The 26,475-nt window shown below is 45.6% G+C and overlaps 1 protein-coding gene across 3 annotated transcripts in view; it reads left to right on the top strand.

The window, feature by feature from the left end:
• LOC133342906 (rho GTPase-activating protein 7-like) overlaps positions 1-26,475 on the top strand; it is a 153,631-nt gene that overhangs the window by 100,685 nt on the left and 26,471 nt on the right. Inside the window, exon 1 of one of the 3 annotated variants that reach the window (XM_061552284.1) lies at positions 12,808-13,314. The exons of the other annotated variants lie outside the window; for them this stretch is intronic. Within the exon in view, the coding sequence (XP_061408268.1) occupies positions 13,206-13,314 (109 nt within the window). The 5' untranslated portion in view covers positions 12,808-13,205. Of the gene's footprint in view, positions 1-12,807; positions 13,315-26,475 lie in introns of those variants that run through there. 3 annotated transcript variants of the gene reach the window in all.

The following is a 26,475-nucleotide window of genomic DNA, read 5'->3' as shown; positions in this document are numbered from 1 at the left end:
TACGTTTTTGTTCCGTCATTTTTATCGTCCAAACGAAGAGAGGGGGAAAAAAAATCCACAACGGCGCGACCTCCACCTCCTACTCGTCCCCAATGTTATGACGACGCGATGTTCCGCAGCGCGGTAGTCGACGTGGGGTTTCTTTAAGGGGGAAAAAATAAACAAAGCAAACAACTTATTTACGTTTGAAATCCCACGGCGGCGGCGGCTGCTGCGGCGGCGAGTGGCGTGCGCTGATGCCGGGACGCGATACGCGCGGAGACGCCGCAGTCATAACTCGGGTGGAGATCGGCTGTCGGTCGCCCGGCCTGGCGGTCGCCGGGCTGGGCGCGGCACGCGTGGACTGGGCCCCCTGCCGGGTGGCCACGGAGACCGCGAACGCTGATAGCGAGGAGGTGGCGGCAGCGATGATGATGATGATGGTGGGTGGGGTGGGGGTGGTAAGGAAGGTGAGTCGATTTTCACCGTCGCCAACACCACCGCCGCTGCCGCCACCAACACCACCGCCGCCGCCACATTCTTGTCTGTGCGGTTTTTCTCTTGTGCGTCCCACTTTCAGAATTTTTACATTGGTGGCCTTGAGAAATCCGTGGTGGATCGCGGTGTGGGTTCTTGTCTAAGCAGTTGTCAGTCAGCCGCCAGACAGATCGATCAATACGCGTGTTTGGTGAATGTGTCGAGTTTAATAAAGATATTTAAGGAGTTAGATGTTCTTATTTTCAAACGAGACCTGGAATCAAACAATATCGTTGAAAAAATATTGTATATAATGCACATATATCTTCATTTGAAGCTTTATTCACTGCAGGAATCCATACTATTTGGTTCTTTGGGTAAAGTCACGTAGATAGAAAATGAATAGATCTATCAATTTTCTATCTACGTGACTTTACCGAAAAAACCAAAGAGAATGCACATATAGCTGAACTGCTATGCACAATAGACCGACTGTTGGTTGTCATTCGGTCATTTTAAAAGTTTGAGACTTGCGAGCCAAGCTTAAAGATATTCTCGCACTCAGCGTCTCCCATGCTCGTTACCATTGGTATTCCCCTTGCTCGACCTCCTTCCTGCAGCACCCATCTCTTCATCTCTCCGCGATGCGGGCGCTTTCATGCGAGACTCGACAAAAAGCAAACATTTCAGTGCCGATAGGAGCCCACCCCCCCTTCCCTCGGGAATACACGGAGCCAATCTGCAATGCAGGACGTCAAATCGTAATGCACCCATCGAACCCCCAACCCTAACCCGAGCTCACACGGAGAGAGGAGTAAGCAAATCGCTGGGCAGATAGATGCGTTTCCAGCGCCGTCGACACTTGCGTATCACTTTGCACCGTCTGGATGCGGCTGGAAGTGGCGTCTAGTTGGCATCGGTTACTTTCCTTGCTCGCCGTATTGTCGTCAGATAATGTTTCGAGGTACAATTGTCGTCGCCGCTTTACGCATTGAACGCACCAGTGTCCCCACTCCGGCTGACGAGTATACCCGTCAGCTTAGGAACAGTGTGTGCATGGATAGAAATAGGTGTTATGGTAATGTTTTTAGTAACTTTACTCTTAGGTTTTTTTTCGGTAAAGTCACGTAGGTAAACAATAAATAATAAAAGTAACAATAATATAAATAATAATAATAGAAATACAATTATAAATCACGACGTTTCGAAGGCAACACAAGTCTCCGTCATCAGTTGTGTTGCCTCCGAAACGTCGTGATTTATCATTTTATTTCTATTATTTTTACTTTTATTATTTCTTTTTACCTACGTGACTTTACCGAAAAAAAAACCTAAGAGTATGAATCCTTGCAGTCACGAAAGCTTCAAATCTAGATTTACTAAGTCCTCTTGAGGTCGGGTTAGATGTCACTATTTCGTCCTTGCTGCCTGTGCCGCTCTGCGCCGCTGCCAAGGTTTCACCTTCCGTTGGACGATAGCGCTCACGGCTGCATCGTAAAATGTGTTCACATTGTTGATTTATATCTGGTGGCGTGAGAGCCTGCCAGTGACATTATTCGCTGGTCAACAGAAGACACAATTTTATACCCTTTTTATGACTCGGGCAGCGCGACGGTATTTAATAAATGCGCAGCGCGAACCAACCGCGCAGGGGAAATGCCCGCGTCTGCCCACAACGCTGAGTGAACAAGTAAATAAATAAACACCACGGATGCGAGATCAAAGGAAAGTTTGGCGATCCCCGACACAGTAACGTTATCAAAAATGTGAATCCCGATAAGGCCCTTATGTGCCCAAGGGTTTCTTTTTTTTTGCGCCTCGTTTGCAATCGCAAACATTCTTGCGCCCAGGAGGAGGAGGAGGAACAATGCGGCAGGGCAGGGCGATGTAAGAGACAGAGGCGGCGGTAGTGGGGGAGGCGAGGATTATTTTTCTCATGTTGTTTTTGTCTCCCACACCCCCCTTCTTTAATTGAAGCACCCAGAACAAAGTGTTCCGTGGCTGAAGTGAGACAGCTGCCGCGCGTCTTCTTCCGCCGATAGAGCCATCTGCCGAGGCACGGCGGCGGCGGTGGCGACTCGCGTCGTGCCGTGCGTGACTTTGCGAGGAGCCGGCTGCCTTTCCCCGGCGATTATCTCAGCCATCTCGGCTTCTCCTCCCATCGGCGTCTCCTGTAGCCCACCACCACCCCCCTCCTGTAATCCCTTCCCCATTGCCGCACGGCATTCAGAACAGAGCTTCTCCAACTTGATAGCTAGCGCTCGCGTCTGATGTCCACGATTTCGCGGTTTTCGCCGTACAAATGAACATGAAGTCATTGCACGTGGCTCATGATTTGCGTGGCAGGCTGAAAGTTGTTGAGCCCTCGATCTTAAAGTCTCTTAGCCTCCATCTCGCCACCCTCCCCCGAGTTGTTGTCTATGTATATGACGCTGGCAATGCTTTCGTGATGAAAAACAATCTCGTTGATACTTTGGTGGCTCTTGATCAAAATAACCAAATGTTTATTTACCTTTTTTGTAACGCCAGTTTGCAGTGTGTTGTAGCAACGGTAAACATTCATTGAAGTGCATTGTGTCTTTCTCTACGTGAGTTTATTGTGTACATGGCTTTTGTTAATGACCTATTTATACTTAAGCCATCTTTTCCGATTCAAATGTCCGACGCGGTTCAACGCTGTTGATAATTCACCGATTGATTGTCGCCCAGAATACATTTCGGGGAATTGAGATATTTATATTCGCGCCGTGCTTGAAATCGTATGCTCGTGAGACGGTCACCCGAGAGTCGCACGCAACGCGTCGCCCGCGGCCACGGGGGAGGTGTTGACCTGTGGGACAGTTTCCGTGGCAGTCACGCCACGGCCACCAATGCCCGGTCGAGTTGTTGACCTGTGGGACAGTTTCCGTGGCCGTGACGCCGTGGCCACCAATGCCCGGTCGAGGTGTTGACCTGTGGGACAGTTTCCGTGGGAGTGACGCCGTGGCCACCAATGCCCGGTCGAGTTGTTGACCTGTGGGACAGTTTCCGTGGGAGTGACGCCGTGGCCACCAATGCCCGGTCGAGGTGTTGACCTGTGGGACAGTTTCCGTGGCAGTGACGCCGCGGCCACCAATGCCCGGTCGAGTTGTTGACCTGTGGGACAGTTTCCGTGGCAGTGACGCCGCGGCCACCAATGCCCGGTCGAGGTGTTGACCTGTGGGACAGTTTCCGTGGCAGTGACGCCGTGGCCACCAATGCCCGGTCGAGTTGTTGACCTGTGGGACAGTTTCCGTGGCAGTGACGCCGTGGCCACCAATGCCCGGTCGAGTTGTTGACCTGTGGAACAGTTTCCGTGGCAGTGAAGCCGTGGCCACCAATGCCCGGTCGAGTTGTTGACCTGTGGGACAGTTTCCGTGGCAGTGAAGCCGTGGCCACCAATGCCCGGTCGAGTTGTTGACCTGTGGGACAGTTTCTGTGGGAGTGACGCCGTGGCCACCAATGCCCGGTCGAGGTGTTGACCTGTGGGACAGTTTCCGTGGCAGTGACGCCGTGGCCACCAATGCCCGGTCGAGGTGTTGACCTGTGGTACAATTTCCGTGGCAGTGACGCCGTGGCCACCAATGCCCGGTCGAGGTGTTGACGCGCGGCTGCGATGTCCCCTCCACGTGCCACCCCGAGCAACTCGAGATGCGCGTGTGTGACGTCGCGGCGGTGTGGTAGCGCGCCCTGCTAGGCTACGAGCCCGGCTATGACACGAGTTCGATTCCCAGCCAACCACCGGTGATTATCTGAACCGGTTCTGGGCATCCCCTAGGTCGACTCAGCCTCAACTCAGTACCTGGTGCGGTGTGTAAACTTCGCCACTGGGGAGATACAGGCGACCGGGCGTGGTGCTGGCCACCCACCCCGTCGTGTGCCGTGCCGACCTTCGCTAACAGGACTTGCCCCAACAGTCTGTTAAGGCTACACGGGGGATCTTTGTCTGTTCGCAGGGCACCGCACGTGAAGTGTATTATTTAAGTGCGTGTGGTCAGCAGGGTGAGGCTAGTGGCCAGCGCACTCGCTATCTCGAGTCATCGTGCAGGCTCAGTTGTCAGTAATTTACACGAGGTGTTACCAATGTGTGCTTACTGCAGTGAGGGGAAAGTAAAAGAATGTGTGATGTCAGTCGCCGTATGAATGCTCCAGTTGGCCTCGCTGTGCTCATAATGTCACGTCTGAAAAATTAGCTGCCACCAAATTAAGAAAAATAACTGTCTCTTTGTAATTTCAGTCACGCATGCTGCCCTTGAGAAAGAGATTATGAGTCTCAATTCGCTGTCAACTGGTTGAAGTGTTATCGGGATTAATTTGGAATTCATGCATTTTTATTTAAAGAGTATATTTTTACAACTACAGTGGTTCCTCGATTTTCGTTGCCATCCATTAACGATATTTCGATGAACGATCCACCTCCCATAGGGTCACATTGTTTCTATTAACGATACATTTTCGATTAACGATATGTTTACGATAATACGCGGCCGCCAATTTCGACCAATCGAAGCGCTCCTGAGTGGACTCAGCAGACCTCAGCCAATCAGCGACGCCCTTTTATGAGCGTTTTGAGAGCAATTGGCTGCTAGCTTTTCAATTTGATGTGCGTTGATTATGGAAACGTCTCTCTTGAATACTTCGTGTGTTTTACTTCAGGTTAAATCAATAGCAATGGCCCATGAAATGAATGTGAAGGAAAACAACAAAGTGTGGAAAACAATTAGTGTGAAAAATAAGCAAGGAAATTATTGAAAAACACGAAAGAGGTGTAAAAACAAGTGTTCCTAATCTGTTCTTGTAACGTTTATTTATTCAAATGTTACAAACTATGTTTTAGGGTGAAAATGATCAACTTCCGATCGTCTTAGAACAAATTAAGTCTTTCACATGTATTTCCTCTATTTTATTAACGATAATTTAAATTAACGATGGTTTTTATGAAACCAGTTAATATACTTAACCAAGGACCACTGTACAGGGTATGCAATCATGTAAGGCAATAGTGCCACCTCGTACCTGCAAGAAACTGTGTGACCTCGCCTCCTGAGCATTTGTCCTGAAATGTGGGATGACACGCGTGGCTCGAACACACGTATCCCTCACACGGGCATAACCCATGCTCTGTTCAGACTGCTCATTACTGCCATATCCATTGCAGTGCCAACAAGAAATTATGCCCTTTTTTTGCATCTGCATTTCACGGCATTTGAACCTAATTCATCTGAGCGAATAATGAGGGAGTTAAATACAGGCTGGGAAAAAAAAAGGCGAATTTGTCCAGTGAGCGTGCTCGCCAGAATAGCCCTTCCAGATTTGTCTTGGAGTTCCGTGAGCTGAAATGTTCTTCCCTCATTGGGTTACACTGTCTTGTGTTATACAGGCATTTTTTCAGGTCAGAAACATGATTTCTCCTGATCCTGATTGTGTATCACTGGGCCCATATGCATGTATAGCATCTGGAGATGCAGCTGCATGTAGACCCTTTATAAATTCAGATTGTATTGTAAAATGTATGTATCCATAATATAGGGTTTTTGGATTAGATCGTGTAAATATGTGTCGTTAGATTGTATGTTGAACTTCTTTCACACTGTACCTAACCAACCATGCTAATCGGAGGTGCTGAATTTGTAAGTAATATAATTAATCTAACTAGTTTACCAGCCTCACTTTTTCATAACTGTGGCCCAGGAAGTGAGACTGATGTCTATTTAAGTGCTTTATTTTTAAAAATCCATATATGCATGCATTTTACTCGTAAATAATTATACATCCTAAGCTTGTACCTACAAATAGCAGCAAGTGACCTTGTTGTTTTTCTAGAGTCATCAAGAGGTGACCTTGCGGTGTATTTTAATAGAGTTGCTTGTGGTCGAGGGGGGCCTTGAGCTCTTCTTAGAATGTGAGGGGCCCCATTTTCCACACAGGACATTCTGGCAGACAAGGTACAGTCGGACCTTGAGCCCACAGATTTTATTTTGCCAGCTTCAAGGAACCGTCAAGCGCTTGTGAGAGATTTACACGCGTATTCCACTGACTTACTTAACCATCTGAATACCTCAGGGTTTTGGTGGTGAGTAGCTTAACCATACATTGGAAATTATGCCCATAAGTCATCTTATAATTTTCGATTTAAAGCTTTCGTGACTGCAGGGATTCATCTTCTTGGTTCTTTCGGTAAAGTCACGTAGAGTGGAAATAATAACGACAGAGTCTGCCTGTCTTCTCGACAGACCTGTTCTTCACCTGAGGACGGCTGCTTGTGTTGTGGCCGAATTATTTAATTATGTTTTATTTTTATTATTTTATTATTTCCGTTCTACGTGACTTTACCGAAAGAACCCAGAAGAAGTCATCTTATGTAAAGGGTTTTACAGGCACGTTTTGTCAATTTAATTAACATTTACCAGTCATGTTTGTTGGCTCAGAAAAAGCAAATGGAAGCCTAAATGTTTTAATTGATGATCAGTTGTTTAGATGTGCGACTTCATATATGTTTTTACTTTAGTGGGTAAGTGCTGGTGGGTCAGTGCTGGAGGTAGAGTTGGTCTGCGCCCTGTGCACCCCGAGCAGGTGGGCTGGTGTTTCAGGTGAAGCACACTGGCGCGAGAAGTGAGCGGTGCGTGTTTGTTTTGCCTGCTTGTTTGTTTACCATGTGGGCGGTCGAGTGGTGATGGCAGGCGTGTGCCCGCGATTCATGGCATGCGTTTTCATGGCCCTTCACATCTGGTGCCTTGCTTGGGGCTCACACGCAGCCAGAGAAACTGACTTGAACGTCATCGTACTCCTCGGCAATGCTCTGGGCGAAGGTCTTCCCGTGCCGTCACCATCTCACATGCATCACAAACCATCTCGCTCCTGCACATGAGCTCGTCGTATTACTCCATCTCTGCGGTTGTTGCGTTGTTGCCCTCCCGGGTGTGTTCCTTGCTTTGACTTGAACTAATATATAGACACTAACATATCAATTTATGACTTACAAGTCTGGCTTCTCTGTGGTATCTAATGAAGAAAAATTATTTGGGTCTTACGGTAAAGTCACCTAGATAGGTTCAAAGAAAATAACAACAAATTACAAAAAACTCTGATGTGTACAACAGCACCGCACTGTTGCATGCGAGCGCATGGGGCCAACAGCTGCCCACGTGAATGCCCTCGCATGTCCGCACTGTCGTCAGTGCGGACGTACCGTACCAGCTCCCTTTGTTGAAACGGCCTCCGTTTTTTTGTCACCAACGCTAATTGCTGCCTATTTTAAGTGTCCTTATTTTTTTGGTGGGGGGGGGGGGGGTACGGCACATTGTTGCTGGATCCCTGCCTTTGCCCCCTAGCCATTGTTTATCAAGGTCCTGTTTCTGTTCGGCATTATAGCGCCATTTGTCTGAGGTGTCTGGCTTTAGGGGCTGCTTTCGCCTGGTGGCAACGCACAATAGGCGGGACTGTGCCTGTAAGACCGAATTACAGGAGTCGGCAAAAGGCAGCGGTAACTCTAGACTGCGTGGTCTCTGGTCCGACAAACGAGAAAATGCCAACCAGATTGGAATGCCGATGAGACCCAAATTCCTATGGCACCCATTTTGTTGCGCATAATACCGTACTTGAATAGTTGTGCAAGCACAAACAAATTAATGAAATTAACATTGCAATTTCTTTTGTAACATTGTGTGGAAGAGAAGGGGACAAGGCACGATTATGTTGCTACAAAAACATCCCATCCGTTTAACAGATGTGTTGTCACCTTTTTATAATTTCTACTTGTTATTTTCTATAAACGGTATGTAATTTGTTTAAATTCGTTTGAAAATATGTAGTTTAACTCTACTAAAACTTTTTTGAACGGAACATTTTGTATCCAGCCGCATATCGAATGACATTCGCATAGCCTCCGCACCTTGAAATGTTCCACAGGACCCTAAAACAACAAGGACGTTCGAGAATAATGAAGACCTCGCTGAGTTAATCAAGTATGATTAATTTTACAGTATTGGGGTAGAGAGGTGGTGTAATGGTTAGTTCACTGCGTTATGAACCTGGGCACCTTAGTTCGATTTCCGTTCATGACTAACATCAGTGTTGATGTCTCAACCAGTTCTATACTCACCCTTTCACCAATCTACATTCATTATCACGATGAGGGATGGTCAAATACCCCCCATGACATGGTTTGGGACGACATGACATGGTTTGGGGAGGGCGTTCTTAAGCAGTAAATTGACTAAGGCCAATACATTACTTATTTTTGTACAATATTAATTACAAGATTAAATCTGCACATGGGAAAGCACCACTTCCCCACACTTAGTTCTCAAGAGGCTCCTGCTTGGAACACTGGGCCAATTCCTATTCCTAGCTGAGTACTCCTATAAGTAGAAAATGATCAAGGCTCGCAGTAGTGAGATGCAAAAACGCTGGCCCCATGCACTGCCCTCCCCGCATCTCAGAGCGCCTGAACGTGTGAATCACCAAATTTACGCCGAGGCAGGAGGTGCTTTTATGGAGTAATATAGACGCCTGTGAATGCTCAGCGCCTTAGCACGGGACCGTGAAAGTGGCTTGAGGGCGCCGATTTCCAGTGAGCGAGCGGGGCACAAGTGACGAGGACGCCCCAGGGCCGGCTGGCTGAGCGACTTGCTTGAAGTGAATGGCCGCTAATTAATCTCCTTTTAAAAGTTGTGTTTGTTGTCTGTGAATTGCACCTAGCAGGATGGAGGGATGCCCAAATGTTTTCACTCATTAAATAAATGAGGAATTTCTTTAAAGGTTTCTTTTTTTTAATGCGGTGTCCTTAACATGCTGCCGAGAAGAAGGAATACGAGCCCGTGATTGCCTGGGCTAATTGACCCTCGCCATCACCGTTGCTCATGAGCATCACTGTTTTACTTCTGTTTCAAGCTGTTTCAAGCGTGCGTGTGTGTCTTTGTCGCTCTGAATGTCCATGTGAGCTTGTGTTGTCTTTTAATTATCTTTGCTTATCTTTGCATACATATAGCAGCTCATCTCGTTGTTACAATCCGTCAGTGATCGGAATTGTTGTTGCGGTCAAGCCGTACATTTTCCATGCTTACTAAAGAGTTAATGTATTTAGAAATGCAAGTGCAATGCAGCCTGTGTCTACAATGCTTTTGAATCTCTGTCTAAGGGTCACATTCCATTTGATAAGACGGCACTTAAGAGATAAGCAAATGTACTAGAGATTTACATGACACTTAAACAAGTAAGATGCAATGTTCAGCTGCTCAAGGACAAGCCCTTTTTGGTTCATGACATTCCGTATATTCTTCGTGAAGCCCTTTAAAATGGTGTCCCGATCAACGTCTAGGGTTAGTTACATGGTGCACAACATGTAATGGTAACAAGACTGTGGGAGTTGAATGTTTCTTGATATTTCCAGCTTGATGCCTCTTGTTCTTGTTGGCCTCTGGAATGTTATTGTGCACTATTTTTTCCCTTTGTGTTGCTTTATTCCCTTTGTCGTTGACGTTTGGGTAAATATTTATAAACACTCGTAAGGAGACTGCAAGCGGTGCTCGATTGGTGGCACCCACAACAAAATGAATTCCTCACACAGGAAAGCCTCACCGAGTCTTAGGAACTATTGTGATACTGGATTGGTACTGGTGCACAAGCAAAATAACACAAGCACAATACAATCCGTCAGTAATTCTGCCCTAAAGTTGAACATTCTATAAAAGGTGACAATTCAGGCAATAACCCTTCAGCAGGAAAGATAGAGAGGCTCAAAATGTTGAGTAGGTTAATAGTTGTAGACGACACTATACATACTATAGGACCCTAATAGAAATACAATTGAAGAATATTTCGTGATTAACAGTGTTATAATTGGCATATTACCCATTATTAAATATCTACCTCCTGTTATTGGCTGAAACGTCACCAATTACATATTATTAAATGTCGGTTTTACTCTTCAGGACAGTGTTATTGATGAATCTGTTTAGTTTGTTGAGTCTTCAAGACTTTTCTGGAAGGCTCTTGCCAAGGGATGTCAGGCTCCACAACCAAGTGTGTTCAGAAGATGTTGTACTCAATGTGACACACATCCCAGTTGCTTACAGTTTTTCCCCACATGCATACATGAGTCTGTGCTCACGAATGATATTTGTCCGTGTATAAGGTCCAAATTCACCCAAACCAAAGGGCTTTCTACGCAGTTGGAAAAAAATCGCTCAAATGTGTTCGGATCCGGCCATAACACATGCAAGGCAGCGGGTGTCACAGCGTCCCATTTCTCAGAGGCTTCCACAGTGGCGCATGCTACAGCTGTTGGGGATTCTAACGAGGATAAACAAATTGCCACAAATACACAGCCAAGCAATTGACATATCCCTTTGGGCCACCGCGTCCCTTGTTAATGCAGAGCCCATTGCTAGTCATGCCCCCCTCCCCCCTCCACCCACTCACATGCATTCAGCGCACTGCATACGATTGCAGCCTTCCATTAACTGTAACCTGTGCTTTAACAAATGCTAATGAGGCCAAACCAGGCCCCATTGTCCTCCAGAGTAAGTTTACATTGGCAGCAGGGACATGCACACTATTCGTGTGTTTAGCGGATTTTATTTGGAATGCCAGTTTTTTTGTTGCTGCTCAAGTCTTATTGTGTAGGTGATTTGTATTTAAAAAAGATGGGTATTTTTGTGTCTTTATGGTCAATGAGTAATACAGTACTGTGGAATTTAAAGTGATGCCTTGTTGTATAAGTAATGTAATACCTAAATACAGAGGTGTGGACTCGAGTCATGTGACTTGGACTCGAGTCAGACTCGAGTCATGAATTTGATTACTTCAGACTCGACTTGGACTTGCATAACAATGACTTTGTCCCACCTCTGGTGAATAGTGTAGTGTATAGTAGTGCAGTGTATAGTGTAGTGTATAGTAGTATATAGTATAGTGTATAGTGTAGTGTGTAGTAGTGTATAGTGTAGTGTATAATAGTGTATAGTGTAGTGTATAGTAGTGTATAGCAGAGGTGTGGACTCGAGTTATGTGACTTGGACTCGAGTCAGACTCGAGTCATGATTTTGATGACTTCAGACTCGACTTGGACTTGCATAACAATGACTTTGTCCCACCTCTGAGGTGTGGACTCGAGTCATGTGACTTGGACTCGAGTCAGACTCGAGTCATGAATTTGATGACTTCAGACTCGACTTGGACTTGCATAACAATGACTTTGTCCCACCTCTGCCTAAATATAAGTGAATTTCGATTAAATCTGCTGGTTAAGTGAGCCTCGACTAATACAGAACCACATGACTTCCCACAACCAATACTGTACTTTTTGGGTTATACTTGATGCTAGCTTGGCATGGACACCTTAAAGTAGTACATCGCTACTAAATATTAATGCATTTATCATAAAACAGAGCGTGTAATAATTAAGGCTTAAATGTTGACCTCTTTTACTCCCAACTACGCGCAGTTTTACAATGTGCCCTCTTGCCAGGTCAAACAAACATAAGTGAACGCCGAGTGAGCTGTGGATCTTAATCATCCTCCTTTTCACTCCTCCACCCACACTTTACTCCGGTTTCCTCCCACATGAAGCCAAAAACTCATTATCGCAACTGGCAAAACATCCCAATGTAGCGGGACTCTCCTCAAGGCAAAAGCACCTTGATACCTGATCGATATTATGATGGTGATGAAAATTCGTTCATACATCATTATACTTGTGTTGAGCCCGAAACGTCGTGATTTAATTTAGTTTTCATTTATTTTATTTTTTACCTACGTGACTTTACCGAAAAAACCAAAGAGTATGAATCCTTGCAGTCACGAAAGCTTCAAATCTAGAATTACTTTATTTTTGTTCGCGTGCTTTACGCCGTTCTCTATTCGCGTTAGTCGACTGCTGGCTTCACAATGAAATGTGTAATATATTCATTTGAACACTGCTGCATGGCTGTATGCAGCTCAAGGCTGTTTCCTGTTCAATCTTCGTTCACTTTTTGGGAGGGAGGACCGGCGGTGGGGGTGGAGGAGGAGAGATGTTGAAGGGCAGCTAGAGGGGCGTGCTCTGAGCTATGGTAGTGGATTATACCATTCCTTAGCAGGGGGTAGAATGGTCTGAAATGCATTTTAAAGAAATGTCAGTTTGTTTGAAAACACGTGAAATATCAACATATGTAAGGTATTTATCTTTATCCGTACGCCTATGAAAATAATTTACCATCATATGTTTGTGTTCTGAAATTTGAAATAAGTTTAGCTCTCTGACTTACCACCCCTGCAGTGTGGACTTGGTATGGCCCACGGTGTTTTTTATTATCACTCGCTGGGCTTACAAACTCGCAGATCAGAGACAGATGGCAAGCCGTGCGGAGGGTGTGCTGCGCTATTCGTGTGACTGCCTCTATGTAAAGATTTTTATGCAGCTTCTGATTTAAATCCAAGTACTAAAATACATAAATCCCCAAAGGGGACAACAACATTCGTTATCCTTTTAATGAAAAGGCAGTAAATACTAACACCCCCCCACCCCCGACCTAAACCAGTCCCAACTGAGAAGGAAAAGTTGCCTTGCGATGGAAAACGTTTGAAGACTTGGGAATATTTTTTGCAAAAGCACCTCCAATCCTCATCTCGAGAGGGCGAAGGTTTTGATTTGGGGTCGTGGCGCTGGGAAGCGCTGCAGTGTTGGGAGCGTTTCCGACGGTGGCTTCTGGTGGTGGGAAGGAGAGAGGGGCACGAGCGAGTCCAAGTGAATGTCTGCCGGAGCCCTGCTATCCGCCGGTTTCGTCTCTCCTCACGGCTGCGTGAGGAGGTCACGCTCCCTGGGTCACGTCTGCTCCGCGATGATTCTTCCAAACTCACGTAAGAGCCCCCTCCGCATTGCTCGAGTCCCATAACTTCATCACGAATTTTTGTTTTAACCGCCCCGTTGTTATTAGCATCTCGTTCATGGGCTCAAGCTGATGTGTGACATTCTAGACTTGAAGCTTTCGTGACTGCAAGGATTCATATTCTTAGGTTTTTTCGGTAAAGTCACGTAGGTAAAACATCAAAATTAATAAAAAATAAAATAAAGATCACGACGTTTCGGAGGCAACGTCGTGATCTTTATTTTTTTAATTTTGATGTTTTACCTACGTGACTTTACCGAAAAAACCTAAGAATACTGATGTGTGACCTCCTCCTCCGTTTCCTTCCACCCCACAGGGCCTTCGTGCGCTCGGGGTCCGTGTCCAATCTCTTAACAGGATGCTTGAGTGTTCTATTCCTGTGTTTCTTGCTTCTTGCTGAAGTCATGGAGGGGTTAGAGGGGAGGATGGAGAGGGGTGGTGCTTAGGGGTGCAGTTTGGGATATTTTCGCCGTAACAATTGCTGGCTTGGGACCCCAAAATGTTTCGCGATGGGGCCAACCTTCACGATTTGACCGACTGTTTAGTTTCGTGTGTGGAGTTTTTGTTGTTGTGTGCGCGTGTGTTTGCTTTACTACGTTTTTAAGATGTGCCTTTCGCCAGCTGTCAAGATGCACGGGGAGGGGGGGGCGGCGAATAAAAGTTAAGAAATAGCGCGATACCGTTCACTTTAATCGCGTTAAAGGATCAACGAGGGGGGCGGTGGGTTTAGTCTTGCAAGGCTTGCCAGCAATGTTCTGTGCAAGAATTCATGTGTGAAGTTCAATACTCGTTATTTTAAGGTCTAATGAGACTTTTAAAATCAACGGTTAAGAAATGGCCCTTTGCGAGTAATGTAAGGGGCTTGTAACGTTAATATAATCGACTTTCTGTCCCTTGTAAGTACTTTTAACACTTTAAATGTTGACATTAAAACATCTGTTGTGTTGTCTCACTATTCAGCAGTTTGCCTCACAAAGCGTGTAGTACAGTCATTGATATTCAACAGATTTGAATTAAGTGACTTTGAAAAAAAACTTGACTTGTTGGGAAAGCGTCCAAAAAATGCGATGGGAAAAAAAACTATTTAATTTGTGAGCGCTTTAATTGCGCAGATACTTGGCTGTAATTTTCGAAAAAAAAAAATTCTTCCTCTGAGAAAATTGCTCGATGCGATCGGTATCGCGTGGGACGTGACCCTGTGTGTGGTGGCTGTAGGAGGGGGTGGGGACGTGACCTCTGGGATTTGACCGTGCGTGGCCACACGGCCGCTGTCTTCGGGCAAGCACACGGAGCGCAGAAGTGGCACGTCGGGAATTGACTTTGGGTCAAGAGTCCCTTTTGTTATTTACGCCAAACAAACCCTTTAGGTTTGCTCGGCGAATTTCACGCAAAATGCGTCGTTCAAAAGCGGGCAAGAACGCAAATAAGTAGCAATTCAACAACTCTGCAAAGAAGCGTGGAGAGATGCGTGCTTGGAGTTAAAACTGAGTGACAGAAAGAGAAACATGCGGATTAGAGAACTTGTGCAGGATAGAGACAACGTTCAAACTGTAAAGAAAAGTAAGTCGTAAGCTTGGGCAGGACTCATCGCACGAAGTGTCAATGGCTGATGGTCAGGAATATTTATGGAGTAACAGCCAAGGAATGGAACGTGTCCCAAAAGTTCATCAATTGAGCAATGCATTCAGCTTGTGTATGGGTACTGGATTAATTGTTATATCGCTAATCTCTAAGTGATCGTGATGAATTTGGAAGGCCTTTATCCAGCAGTAAGGTTGACCATGGCTGCTGATGTTGATAATGATGCGTTCAGTTGAACACAATGTGTGTTTTTATACCACCAGAGCATTTGCAGCCACATCCGTTTCACTCACAAGTCACATCTTGGTAGCTTTTATTTTGTTGCTGCTACAATTGTGGGCGCAGTCCCGTTGGTACAGCTGCGATTGTCATGCTGGCGATTCTCGAGCCATGAGGAGGAGGTAGGATAAACCGAGCCCAGTGTAACCGAACCCCGGTGCAGTGGGAGTTGACATCCTAATGGTCCCCTGAACACCGTTTCATCACTTATTCACCCTTGTTAGATCCTCAATCCCTCCCCGTCCCTTCAGTTGCTGCTCCTTCTTTTCTGTGAGAACCCTCTGTGGTGAATCAACCGAGCAGTGAAGAAAGTGGAGAAGTGCGAATTTAGCGATAAAAGGAACAATAAATAAACGTCGCTCAGAAGGTGCACGAGAAGGAGAAACAAAGACGTCTACCCTGTTATTAGGTCGTGATGGTGCAGCGCATCTAATGATGGTTATTTTCGCTGTGCTCCTCGGTGTTTTAAGGGGAGGGCTTGGTCCTGCTGCAAGTCCTGTTGATGTCGTAATGCGTGGTCGTGTAGGTGTCAATATATGGGTTATATACTCACGATCTAAATCATCAGCTTTGATCTATCCACTGCTGGATACAGGACTCCCGTCCCAAGTTGTAGCCATCTCTCATCGTCTCGCGATGCAACGATTTGTCTCGCTCCTGCACACGAGCTGATGTCACGGCTCCATCTCTGCAGTGGTCGACCCCTTGGGTGTATTCCCTCCTGCGTGTGTCGCGGCTAGCGCCGCTGCGCTACGAACCGGGCGATCCGAGCTCGAGTCCCGCTCACTGCCAACATCGGTGACGAATATCTGAACCAATCCTGGGACAAAGGCGGCCGGGCGTGGTGCTAGCCACCCCCTACTCCCTCGTGTGCCGTGTCGGTCTTCATAGGTGCTCACTAACAGCACTTGTCCCATGAGTGGGTTACGGCTACTGTGTGCAGTGGGAACATTTCATAAAAACATTGTACTGTTTAAATCAGATACAGTAATGAGCGTGTAAATGAGTCGAAATGAAAATGTTTTAACTTTAGGATATTCTAATTTCCACATTTTGGTATAATGTGTAAACCTATTAACCTCTGTCTGGATTGCATCATCATCATCAATGCACTCGTTCTATTATACGAATGCTTGGTTAATAAGAGGCCTTTGAACAAAGCTTAACTTTAAGCCTTCTGTAAAATTTAGTATCTCTCAATGTGTTCCAGCATCCATTGTGTGTATGAAATATCCGTACACATATAGGACACATGACCTGTGCGTGTATATGGAATATATGTACACACAGGATATTACGTAATCTACGTGTGTGTGCGCAGTATATTACATTTATGAACTACAGTCCTATATAGTGTAAATATATATACGCACAGGGCATTCCAGTATGTGACTAATTTGTGTATATATACTGTACACTAGTGAATGAGCTTAATTACACTTGGTCTTTGAAGGCAAAAACCACTATCAAGCATCAGGCTGAGGAGCAGGGAGGAATTTCCTCATGGGCTCTGGAATGTGACTCGGTGATGTGGGCTGGATCTGCTCTGTGGAAAAGCAGAGGGGTAGGGTTAGCATAGCTTGCAGTGTCTTGTGCAGGAGATTTGTGTGTGTGTATATGTTTGGGTATGTTTGGGCTGGTGTGCATTGGTTATCAGGAGGATCCTGGGTTCAAATCCCAACAATGGTTTACATCCACGGCTAGAGATAGATGAACCGGTCCTGGGCATCTCCTAAGTTAACTTAACCTTCACGAGTACCTAATTACTTTGTGTGTGTGAACATCGGCATTGGGGAGACAAAGGTGGGCGTGGGTGGTGCTGCTACTCCTCCCCCTTGTGTGCCAGCCTTAATAGGTGCTCGCTAACAGCATTTCTCCCCACAGTTGCTAAACGGTACACGGGGTATCTTTGTCAGGCAATGCACTGCGGGTCGGTGGTGAGCGCTGCGGGTGGGTGGTGAGTGGTGCGGGTGGTGAGTGGTGCGGGTGGTGTGCGGTTCAAGTGGGTTGGCCCGAGCGGTGCGAATGAGTGGTGAGCGGTGAGGGTGGGTGGTGTGCGGTCCGAGGTTCCGCTGCTGGGCCAGAGGGTGGGGTGGTTGAGAAGGGGCGGTGATGCGATGTTGCACGCCACGGATCGGAAGCCGCGCCGAAAGCCGCTGCCATCATGAAATCGTGGGAGGAAGACAGGCCGGATTCCAGATGTTCGCGATAAGCGGCGCGCTTGCGTCAGGGTAGCCAACGCCACCACTGCTGATATCCGGGCCAGCGCACCGCGGCCAGCGGGACCCCATGCCGGCAACCCCTGTATGTTTGCACGTGTGTGGAGCTGCCCTGCTTTGCTTAGCCAGGGACACTTGATGGAGGGCCATTGATCTGTGGAGCGTGCATTCCTGTAAGCCCAAAAGTAAATAAATCAATTCATTATCAGTCAACACCATTGAGGGCATCAGAGCACTCACAGTACTAGCACAGATCTGACCCGGGCTAGTGGGCAGAGAATGTATAAAAAGTGGCTTGGCTGAGACTGTAATTATTGCAGTAATTGCCTCGTCTGCTTTGGGGACTTTTGCTTGTGACCCCTATGATAACGGTTTAAATGCATTCCAGTGTCTGGCACAAAATGAGTGTGCGATGGTGCCTGCGAGTGTGGGGAAGGCAATAAAGACGGCTGGGCGTGGTACTCACTACCGAGCCCCCCCCCCCACCCTGTGTGCGCTGGCCTGAGAAACAAGTGGCCTTTTCGAAGCACTTTCTCTCATTGTCCAGGAGAACTACTCTTGGGGGGGGGGCATTTATTTATCTACCGCACCAGTATTTATTTTTAAACTGCGCCAATTTGTATTAAGTTATACTTCAACTTTGCTTGGTGTTAACATATTTCATGAGCGTAGTCTGATGTGTGTGACATGTGTACATGCCCGTAGGCAGTTTGTTTTAAGAGACTTAGAATTACAGTTCATATACTCAAGGATCACATTATTGTGCTTGCAATGCATAGAGGTCATTCACATTTGCTAAAATCATCCATCCCATCTATTTCTCCAACCTCGCCTGCCTCAGGCAGATGTGAGCATACAGAACATGCACTAAAGCCAAACAAAAATACTGCACTTGTAAAGGTTGCATACTTATTTCGATTTTTTATTTTTTATAATCGTCAGTAGTCTGCATTGGAACCTAAAAGAGTGTTCATACATTAATAAGTGCAGGAGTTCAAAACAAATGATGCCTGTTTTGGTTGCATGAGTTCTTTGTCTCCAGAGTCTCAATCTCCCCACTGTGTTACGTTAGCGTGCCTTAGTCTGGCCCTATGAGCCTCGGGCATTTTTTCTGAATGCTAATAATCCTGAGACAGATGCATTTATTGATTGCAACATGTGGTTACTCCCCTCCGTGGCATTGCCAGTGCTTATTTTCTTTCCTTTTTTCTCTCGTCTTATTTTTGTGTTTATATTGCAAACGCTATTCTGATTGATATCTGGGTGCTGGAATGCAGTCACATCTAGGCAGAACATGTAACTCTCACAGTCCCTTTGTCTTTCCCTGTGTGGTGCCTTATCTCTGTAGAGTTAAACATTCGAAATGTTTTCAGTCTTATTTGGGCAGCTTCATCCATAAATAAATATAAGGCGATCATTTTGACCGTGAAACATTTTGACCCCGAGCAAAACACCACATTTTCTGACGTTTGGCCAAACACAAAATGTCTGCAACAGAATCCCAAACAAAACAACAACTCCGCACACTGCACAGAATATCTCGTTTGTTTTATTCTGGGCTGCAAAACAAATCAAGTTCCCGCAGGGCTCTTGTGTTGGCAGTGTCCAAGGCAGTGCGAATGATAGGACTTTAGGGAGTCGGGACGGGTGGAACAGGGAAATAAATTGGGTACAAATTAAATATCAATCACTCGGTTGTAGGGGAAAATATACAGCAGGTAAATTAAAGGGGACAACTGAAGAGAAGACAAGACGGTCTGTGAATTGAGCACAGGGAGGAGGTGACAGGAGGGTTGGTTGGCTGGCAGGTGGGAAGGCCGGCTTGGGTGGCAGGTGAAGATGGCGAGATAAGATTGGCAGCAGCGTTTGGTGTTTTGGGTGCAGAAAGAGTAGATGTGGGTGAAGGGGGGCGCAGTGGTAATTATCGGAAATTAATCCTGTAAGTGAGCTGCAAGCAACAAAGCACGCTCAAGTTACGCAAACCCGTAATTTAGCAGAGTGCTTGTTTTTTTAGCGCAAGACAAGCCTTTGTGCTACCCCATCAAAATAATATCTGTTTTTCACTGACATGACATTGAAAACGGGCTCTGGCTGTGCATGAATATTGTGAATTAGTTTACCGATACAAAAAGTAACGTTTGAGTAGCTGTCTTCATAGTCTATCCTCGCAGCCTTTTAAAGTCAAAGCAAATTATTATTATTGTCGTTTTTGCTAAAAAAAAAAACGACCAAGCCACCAAATTACAGCGTGAACCATAACGGTGAGAGCGAGTCAACACAATGTACCCTCCTCCACGATGGATAGGGTCAGGTTATCTCAGGGAGGGCTAAGAAGTTATCTCAGAATTGCCCAGCACAGCCACATTCTGGTGTGTCTCTCAATGAGCAAGCGGGCGGGTGGGTGGCTTTTGTGGGCTTGCGCAGCAGCACGGCTGGACATTGGCTGGACGCCGAGACTTCACGCGCCACCTGCGCAAAGACTCGCCGCTGCACGCCCCATCACGAGCCGCGGAATGTTTGCTCTCCGGGCCCCACAATTGTTGGGCTGATCCTTTCCGCTTTTATCTGTTTGGTTTGCAATGGCAGGGGGACTTGAGGGCACGGCGGTCCACGGGCCTTGCTGCTGCGGTATTTGTGAGTGTATCTGTATTAACAAAAAAAGCATGGGGTTTAGGATGGGCCTAGCCTTGCCTGTCTCTTCCCTCCCACCCTACATCCCCTCTCCCCTCCTGTGTGGAGAAGGAACAAATCCTTCGGCTTTGTCGGGAGCTCAGCAAGAAAGCTTGTTTATTTGGACAGCCAAGCTCCAGGGCGAGCTGCTCATTGTGCCCTGCGTTGTCCTGCCGTGGCTCTGGCCGTTTAGCAGTCCATTCAATTATTCAGTCATTCGTTCTGTCATTCATTCTTTCACTCCAAATCAGCCATTCATTCTTGCATTTGTTAATTTAGACATTGTGCTCCCAGCACGTGCCCAGGAAGGAGAGGAAGAGAAAAAAAATATGAGGCCACGGAATAGTAACTAAGCAGGCGGCACTTTCTGTGTGGAATGTTTCAAATCGTATTAGCGCATTCCTGCCTCTGTGAACGAATGTACTTTTACTTTCATTGCACTATTGTATAGACAAATTATTAAACTGCGCATTGAGCTGTCACCAGGGAGAGGATTACATTTAAGTAGTGTCTGCTCTTACATAACACTCTCTTATATGGGTTCGTCCATACTCTGTTATATTTCCTACATTTTATTATTTGCAGGAATTTTAAATAGCGTTGGTTGTCTTTGCCATCTGGAATCTCTCTACTGCACTTTCAAGGGGATTTTCTTTTAATCCACAGCATGTAATGATTTATTGGTGACCTCTGTAGTTCACTTGATCTCCCCAGCATTCTTTTGTGAATCTTTAATTTCCTCTGCTTGCCTCTCTCTGCTCTTTGAGCTGCTTTGTCCCGAGTCATATCGCGTGTGTGCTCCTGTGCACGTTTATGTAATTTTTGCGTGTGTACATAATAATACATTTACATTCATGTGTAAATACATAATATTCTGTATCTGTTCTGGTTTAATGCAGGTTTGTTCAGTGTATGTAAATTAATATGAGGGAATGTGGAAACGCATGCATGTGTGCTTACGAACATATGTGTGTATGTATGGAAAGGTGGCTCAGTAATTCAGAAATTCAGACACTGCACTACGAAAACAGGTAATCCGGTTTCAATTTCCTGTCATGGCTAGACTTTCCCAAGGTCAACTCCACCTCAAATGAGTACCTGATACCAATGTGTGAACATCGGCACTAGAGAGACAAAGGGTGGCCTGTTGTGATACTGGTCACACCACATCCTCATATGCTGTTCTAACCTTTAATAGGTGCTCCCTAACCTCACTTGTCCAAACAGTGTATGAGGCTGAACGAGGGATCTATGTATAAGCATGTCTGTGTGCGAGTATGTGGTGAGCACATGCAGTGATGAATGCTTTTCTCGGATGGGCCGGCTAGGGGATGCCAGTGTGTGTGAAGGGAGTCACCAGATGGTGCGGCAGTGAAGTCACGATGTCCAATTGAAAACATCCAGGCCGAAGCTTGGTGGATGTAAAGCTTCAACAAAAAAACACACACTTCCCATTGTATACAGCTGAACAAATAATCACCAAAAACCGTATTCCCAAAAACCCAATTAGTCACTGCAGGTGGTCTCGTTCTCTGTAGCAAAAACTGTACATGCCTGAAAAAATATATTTCAGTTCAATAATCTCGTGTATTGATAAAAAAAATATAACAATTGCAAAGGAACATTTCAATCGTGACGTGAGAGGTTCCTTGGATTCTTCTGAGCTTTCGTGGCTTGTAGCCGGTACTAAGGGGGCACATCCACATAGCGTGAGACATGCAGGGATAGGTGCGCAGAGCGCCTGGAAGTGGTGACATTGCCCCATATGCTGTCCCGTGGCCCCTTGCAGTGACACAGATGGTTTTGTTCCCCTTTGTCTTTCATTTGGATTGGTGGCGTGTCCTTCGCCCTGCATTCAGCAGAGCACTTGCATATTTTGTGTGCGTTCTTCTGACTCGTGCATGCGCTGACATTTAGTTGTCAAACAACGATCATTGCAGAGCAGTACAGACACTGTGCTGCATCTGTGAAGTTGCCACCGGTTTAGCGAATGTGGTAATGTGGTGGCACAAGTTTTTAGCGCACTATGCTATAAACCCAGCCACGGCGAATATCATTGGTGAGTGATGTTTGAACCGGTCCTAGGCCTGCCTTTCAACAACCCGCACTAATCGGTGCGGTGAAGTATGGTTAAGCAACCTCTGTGACTGACACGGTGTGAGAATGCCTTTATCCAGCAGTTGATTGTCACATTTTCTGCACATGAAAACTAAATAAAATTACCTATGTTTCTATGCGTACCAATGAAGAAAATATTGCAGTTTTTCACTGCCAACTTTATATTTCGGTGCAGAATACTGGTGAACAAGAAGGGACAGGTAGTGTGGGAAGGTGCGGGGAGTTGGATCATAACTCTTGATGCGCCTGCTTTGCTGTCATGTGCTGAGTGAATTATGGGTCTGTCTATTAGGTAGACATGTTTGTTTAATTTTATGGCTTTTTGGACGTGGATGGATTAGGCTGCACACAGTTGCTTCACACGCAGACCATATTTTTCATGTTTCAGGAAGTACAAGTCATTTTCTGGGGGTGGATTTTGACTGCATTCAGCACATAGCGTTCTACCTGCAGGAAAGCTGTGAAAGCAATAACGTCCATTGGCAGTTGGTAAATGAAGGCCCTGCCTCCTTCTTGGAGAGACGGCACAGTCTCAGCCGAGTTTGGCCGCAAACCACCAAGGTAGAGTCTCGGAGCACGGGACTCGCACCAGCCTTGGACCTCGGCAAACACCACTGATCCTGAAATTTATCAGCTGCACCAGTGCAAAATAAAAGTGCTCATTACGGGCAGCTGTTGACATCCCAAGCTGTGTTGACAGGCTTTGGTTAGCGTATTTTTAATTGGCTGTAACGCCTGTAAAATGGAATGTCAGCCAACTCTTTTTCATGCCTTTTACCATCCCTGTTTCAAACTCCCCCCCCCCATCTCCAACTTTCATGTCTCCCTTTGTCTTCCAATTGCTTTTCAACTCGTGGCGAGCACTGTGCGGTGCCACAAAGCGGCACTCTGCCGTGTCACTGCGGCATGGCACCAAGTCGTCTCTGCTGCGTACCGCTGGCAACTGACCTCCGCTTCTGTGCCAGCGCCATACCCACTCCGGACAGTGGCTGGAGATAAGCATTGTGGAGCGTACTTATGAGAGAGCCAATCAAAATGCCACACGCTTCACCACACCCCAATTATCTTAGCCGATTCCCCTACAACGCCACACGCCAACCTCAACCTCATTATCCCATAACGGGCTTTTTGCCCCAATTTTTTTTAGGATTTTTATTTTATTTTGTAAGGTTAATCCCTCTTTTTTTGGTGTCTGCCCTGTCTCGCTCCCTGTGGCTCCCCCCCCCTGCCCCTCCCTCTCAGTGGGGTCAGCTGAACTAATTGACCCCCCTCCTGTGCTGGGCGCCCAGGTTTGGCAGTCAGCTGTGCTGAGGAAGGGAGGTTGCAGGGAGGGTGGTGGGCTGGGCTGAGTTGTTGGTTGTTGCCTGAGGGTTTATCGACAGAAACCGCCTGCAGACATCTGTTCACCATTTGCCCAAATGTTTCATGTCTTGTTTTTCATTTTGTTTGTGCTGTTTATTTATCTTTTTTGACAAACCTGTTTGTGGCTGCAACTGTTTGGTGATGTCATCCTTTTTTGTTGGTGGGAGGTATGCAAAACAGAAGAATTCGTATTCGTGTTTTTTTGTTTGTCTTAGAAAACATTGCCAGAGCTGCCCTATTTTTGGGGCTTTTATATAAGCAACAATTGAGCTGCACTGCTTGAGAAAAGAGAAAATGCTCTGCCTGGGTTTATGCTTACTGCTATGATATACAAAAACATATTCGTACCACATGTTTGGAAAAAAAACTGAAATCCACATTGCTGAGACAGACTCAGAGTTTGACTTATTTCAGCTGGTAAGGGGGGGGGGATCCTTTGAGCTTAGCAGCTCTTTCACAAGGACGACCTTAGCACAAGGTTGTCGGTGGTGGCGACAGGTACAGCACATTGCAAGGGGAAAATGTGCAAACTAACATGAGTGGAAACAACAATTATTTACACAAAACCCACGGCAGAACTTACTGAAAATGAGATCAACAATAACTTGTTCTTAAATACAAATAAAAAACTGTGTAAAAATCTTGAGACCCGTGTAATGTAATTCCTGAGTGACTGCAATTTGCACCTCCAAGTCTGTGTTATGTAGCCACAATAACACATCTAAAATGTGCAATGATCGATCAAGGAAATACATTTACATGGTTTCCAGAATGTCCAATTATCTAATTGGCCACCAATTGTGATGATCACTGCTCAGCTGGTGCCAAGGCCTCTGCACTAGAAACATAGCGAAGGGTTTGTTTTGGGTTTTTTCTGTGTTAATGTGTTACACGTATTTGCCCTGCTTCACCACCGGTGATGAGTAGTCAAGCAGAGAGGAGGATTCTGGGGTTGGTGTGTCACGACAGCAGGAGGAGGTCGTAGGGGCCTCACTACAAATTTAGTGCGCAACACACATCGCACGCTTTCTGCGTACGGCGGTTCGCTTTCTATGATTGTGCTCGTCTCATGTGTAGAACGCATTTGTTTTAAATAATATAAAGAATAACTGGGTAAGCGAATGGAACCTATGAATGTTTCAGAACTCATTTCATCCCTGACCGTCCAGTTTGACCACCATCATATTTGACCACTACAGGGAAGCTAAGATAAGAGTTTTAAAAATGAAAGAAGTTATCGAATAAAACCAAAGATGCGGTTTTAAGTGCCACAATGTTGGGCCTTCTTGCCATTGTGCTGCATTTTTGCTCTCGTGTGAAAGAGCAGAGATCTGTCTTTGGGAGGCTTCTAAGCTGCTTCTTGCCCACCCATCTGCTTTTCAAATCTAACAAATAATTCACAATTCTGTGTGCAAGAATGTTCTGTAGGTGACAATAATATTGCCTAATAGTGAATCCATATATCTGAAACAATTTAAGGGGTGTTTATATATTTATTCACAAATTGACACTATGTACCATAGTGACTGCATAATAGAGTACTTTCCAAAATAAATATTTTATGCTTGTCGACTCGCTAAAATTGGGACTCATTTCTACATGCATATTTTAGGTTGCCATAACTGGCACCATTCAAGCATTCTTATATTGGAGAGCACACACACGTTGCCTGGCTTCCCATATCTGTTGACATAAAAATGCCTGTGGCTCGCTGGCATGTGTCATTACAGCTTTGTAAAATTCAAACATTTTGTTCTGCGGTTGGAATATCAGAGCTGAAGCCCAATATTCTTAATTTACAGTTTGATTGCAGAAAACTATATTTATTAATTTTCCTATACATCTCACATTTCTTTCCCTCCCTGCTGCCTTTTAATTAGGGGTGTTTTGATTCAGCCCCATGACAGTATAATTGCACCAATAAAGTATGAAGAATGGAACACCGTGTACTTTGACAGAGGGCTCGGACGTTTCCTAAGATTCGGATGGGCGGCACACTGTCGGTCAGGTTTATTGCCGTTTCTCTTCTGGTTTGTTTGTTTGGGGCTGAGCCAGATCTGAGGTAGAATATGGGAAAGTGAGTGGTAAAAGGGAGTGAGCAGGTGGGTGGATGGCGAACTGGAGGACACGTGGCATCATTGGGTTGCTATCGTGCCATTGTTTTGTATGCGGTGGTGGGATCTCTTAGCGACTGGCGGCGGAGGCACACGAGGACAGACGTAAGATCGTTTTGTACATTAACATCTGCTTTGGCGTTTTATAAATGAGCAACGAAAAAGCCAAGGTGAATGGTATTAAATAGGATCTGTAAAAAATGTGTATAATGCACTTGTGCAGTCTCTCATGTGCTGTCTCATAAAATAATAGCTTGCATCCTTAAAAATAGGATTGATGTATTATATTTTGCAGAATGTTTCTACTCATAGTATATAGAAAATAGTGGCTTCTGTTGATGATATTTTAGAATTAGGTTGATGATGATGTTAAAGTTATACAAGTTATGACAATTTTAATGGTGAATTGAGATTGAAAGCTTTGTAAATAATAAATGTGCGATTGATAAAGGCAATGTGATCATTGTCTTTATCAATGTAGTTCCATGGGGCATAATCTCCTTAGGTCACACACATGAAATTCTGGGTGATTTAGCGTTTAAGTAAAATATATTGGCTTCTGAGCCGTCTTGTAACCATGTGCTTTGCAGTGTTTAGGTTTGAGTTTGGTAACGTCTGGAATTCTTTTCCATGTGCCAAACAGGTGTTTCATCCCCCTTAAGCCACCAACCCCCATCAGTCATTGACCGCTAGATTTTAAGCATCTCTTGTTAATGCCTTTGGCCTGCATATAATCAAAACGATGTGTGTGCTGGCTGATGATGTACAGTACTTCTGGCATTGCATCCA

The sequence above is a fragment of the Lethenteron reissneri genome, chromosome 16, assembly GCF_015708825.2.
Source record: "Lethenteron reissneri isolate LAM-NWPU_2019-01 chromosome 16, ASM1570882v1, whole genome shotgun sequence".
NCBI classification, from domain to species: domain Eukaryota; kingdom Metazoa; phylum Chordata; class Hyperoartia; order Petromyzontiformes; family Petromyzontidae; genus Lethenteron; species Lethenteron reissneri.
The sequence above is the reverse complement of the archived record's forward strand: the minus strand, read 5'-3'. Positions and strand labels throughout refer to the sequence as shown.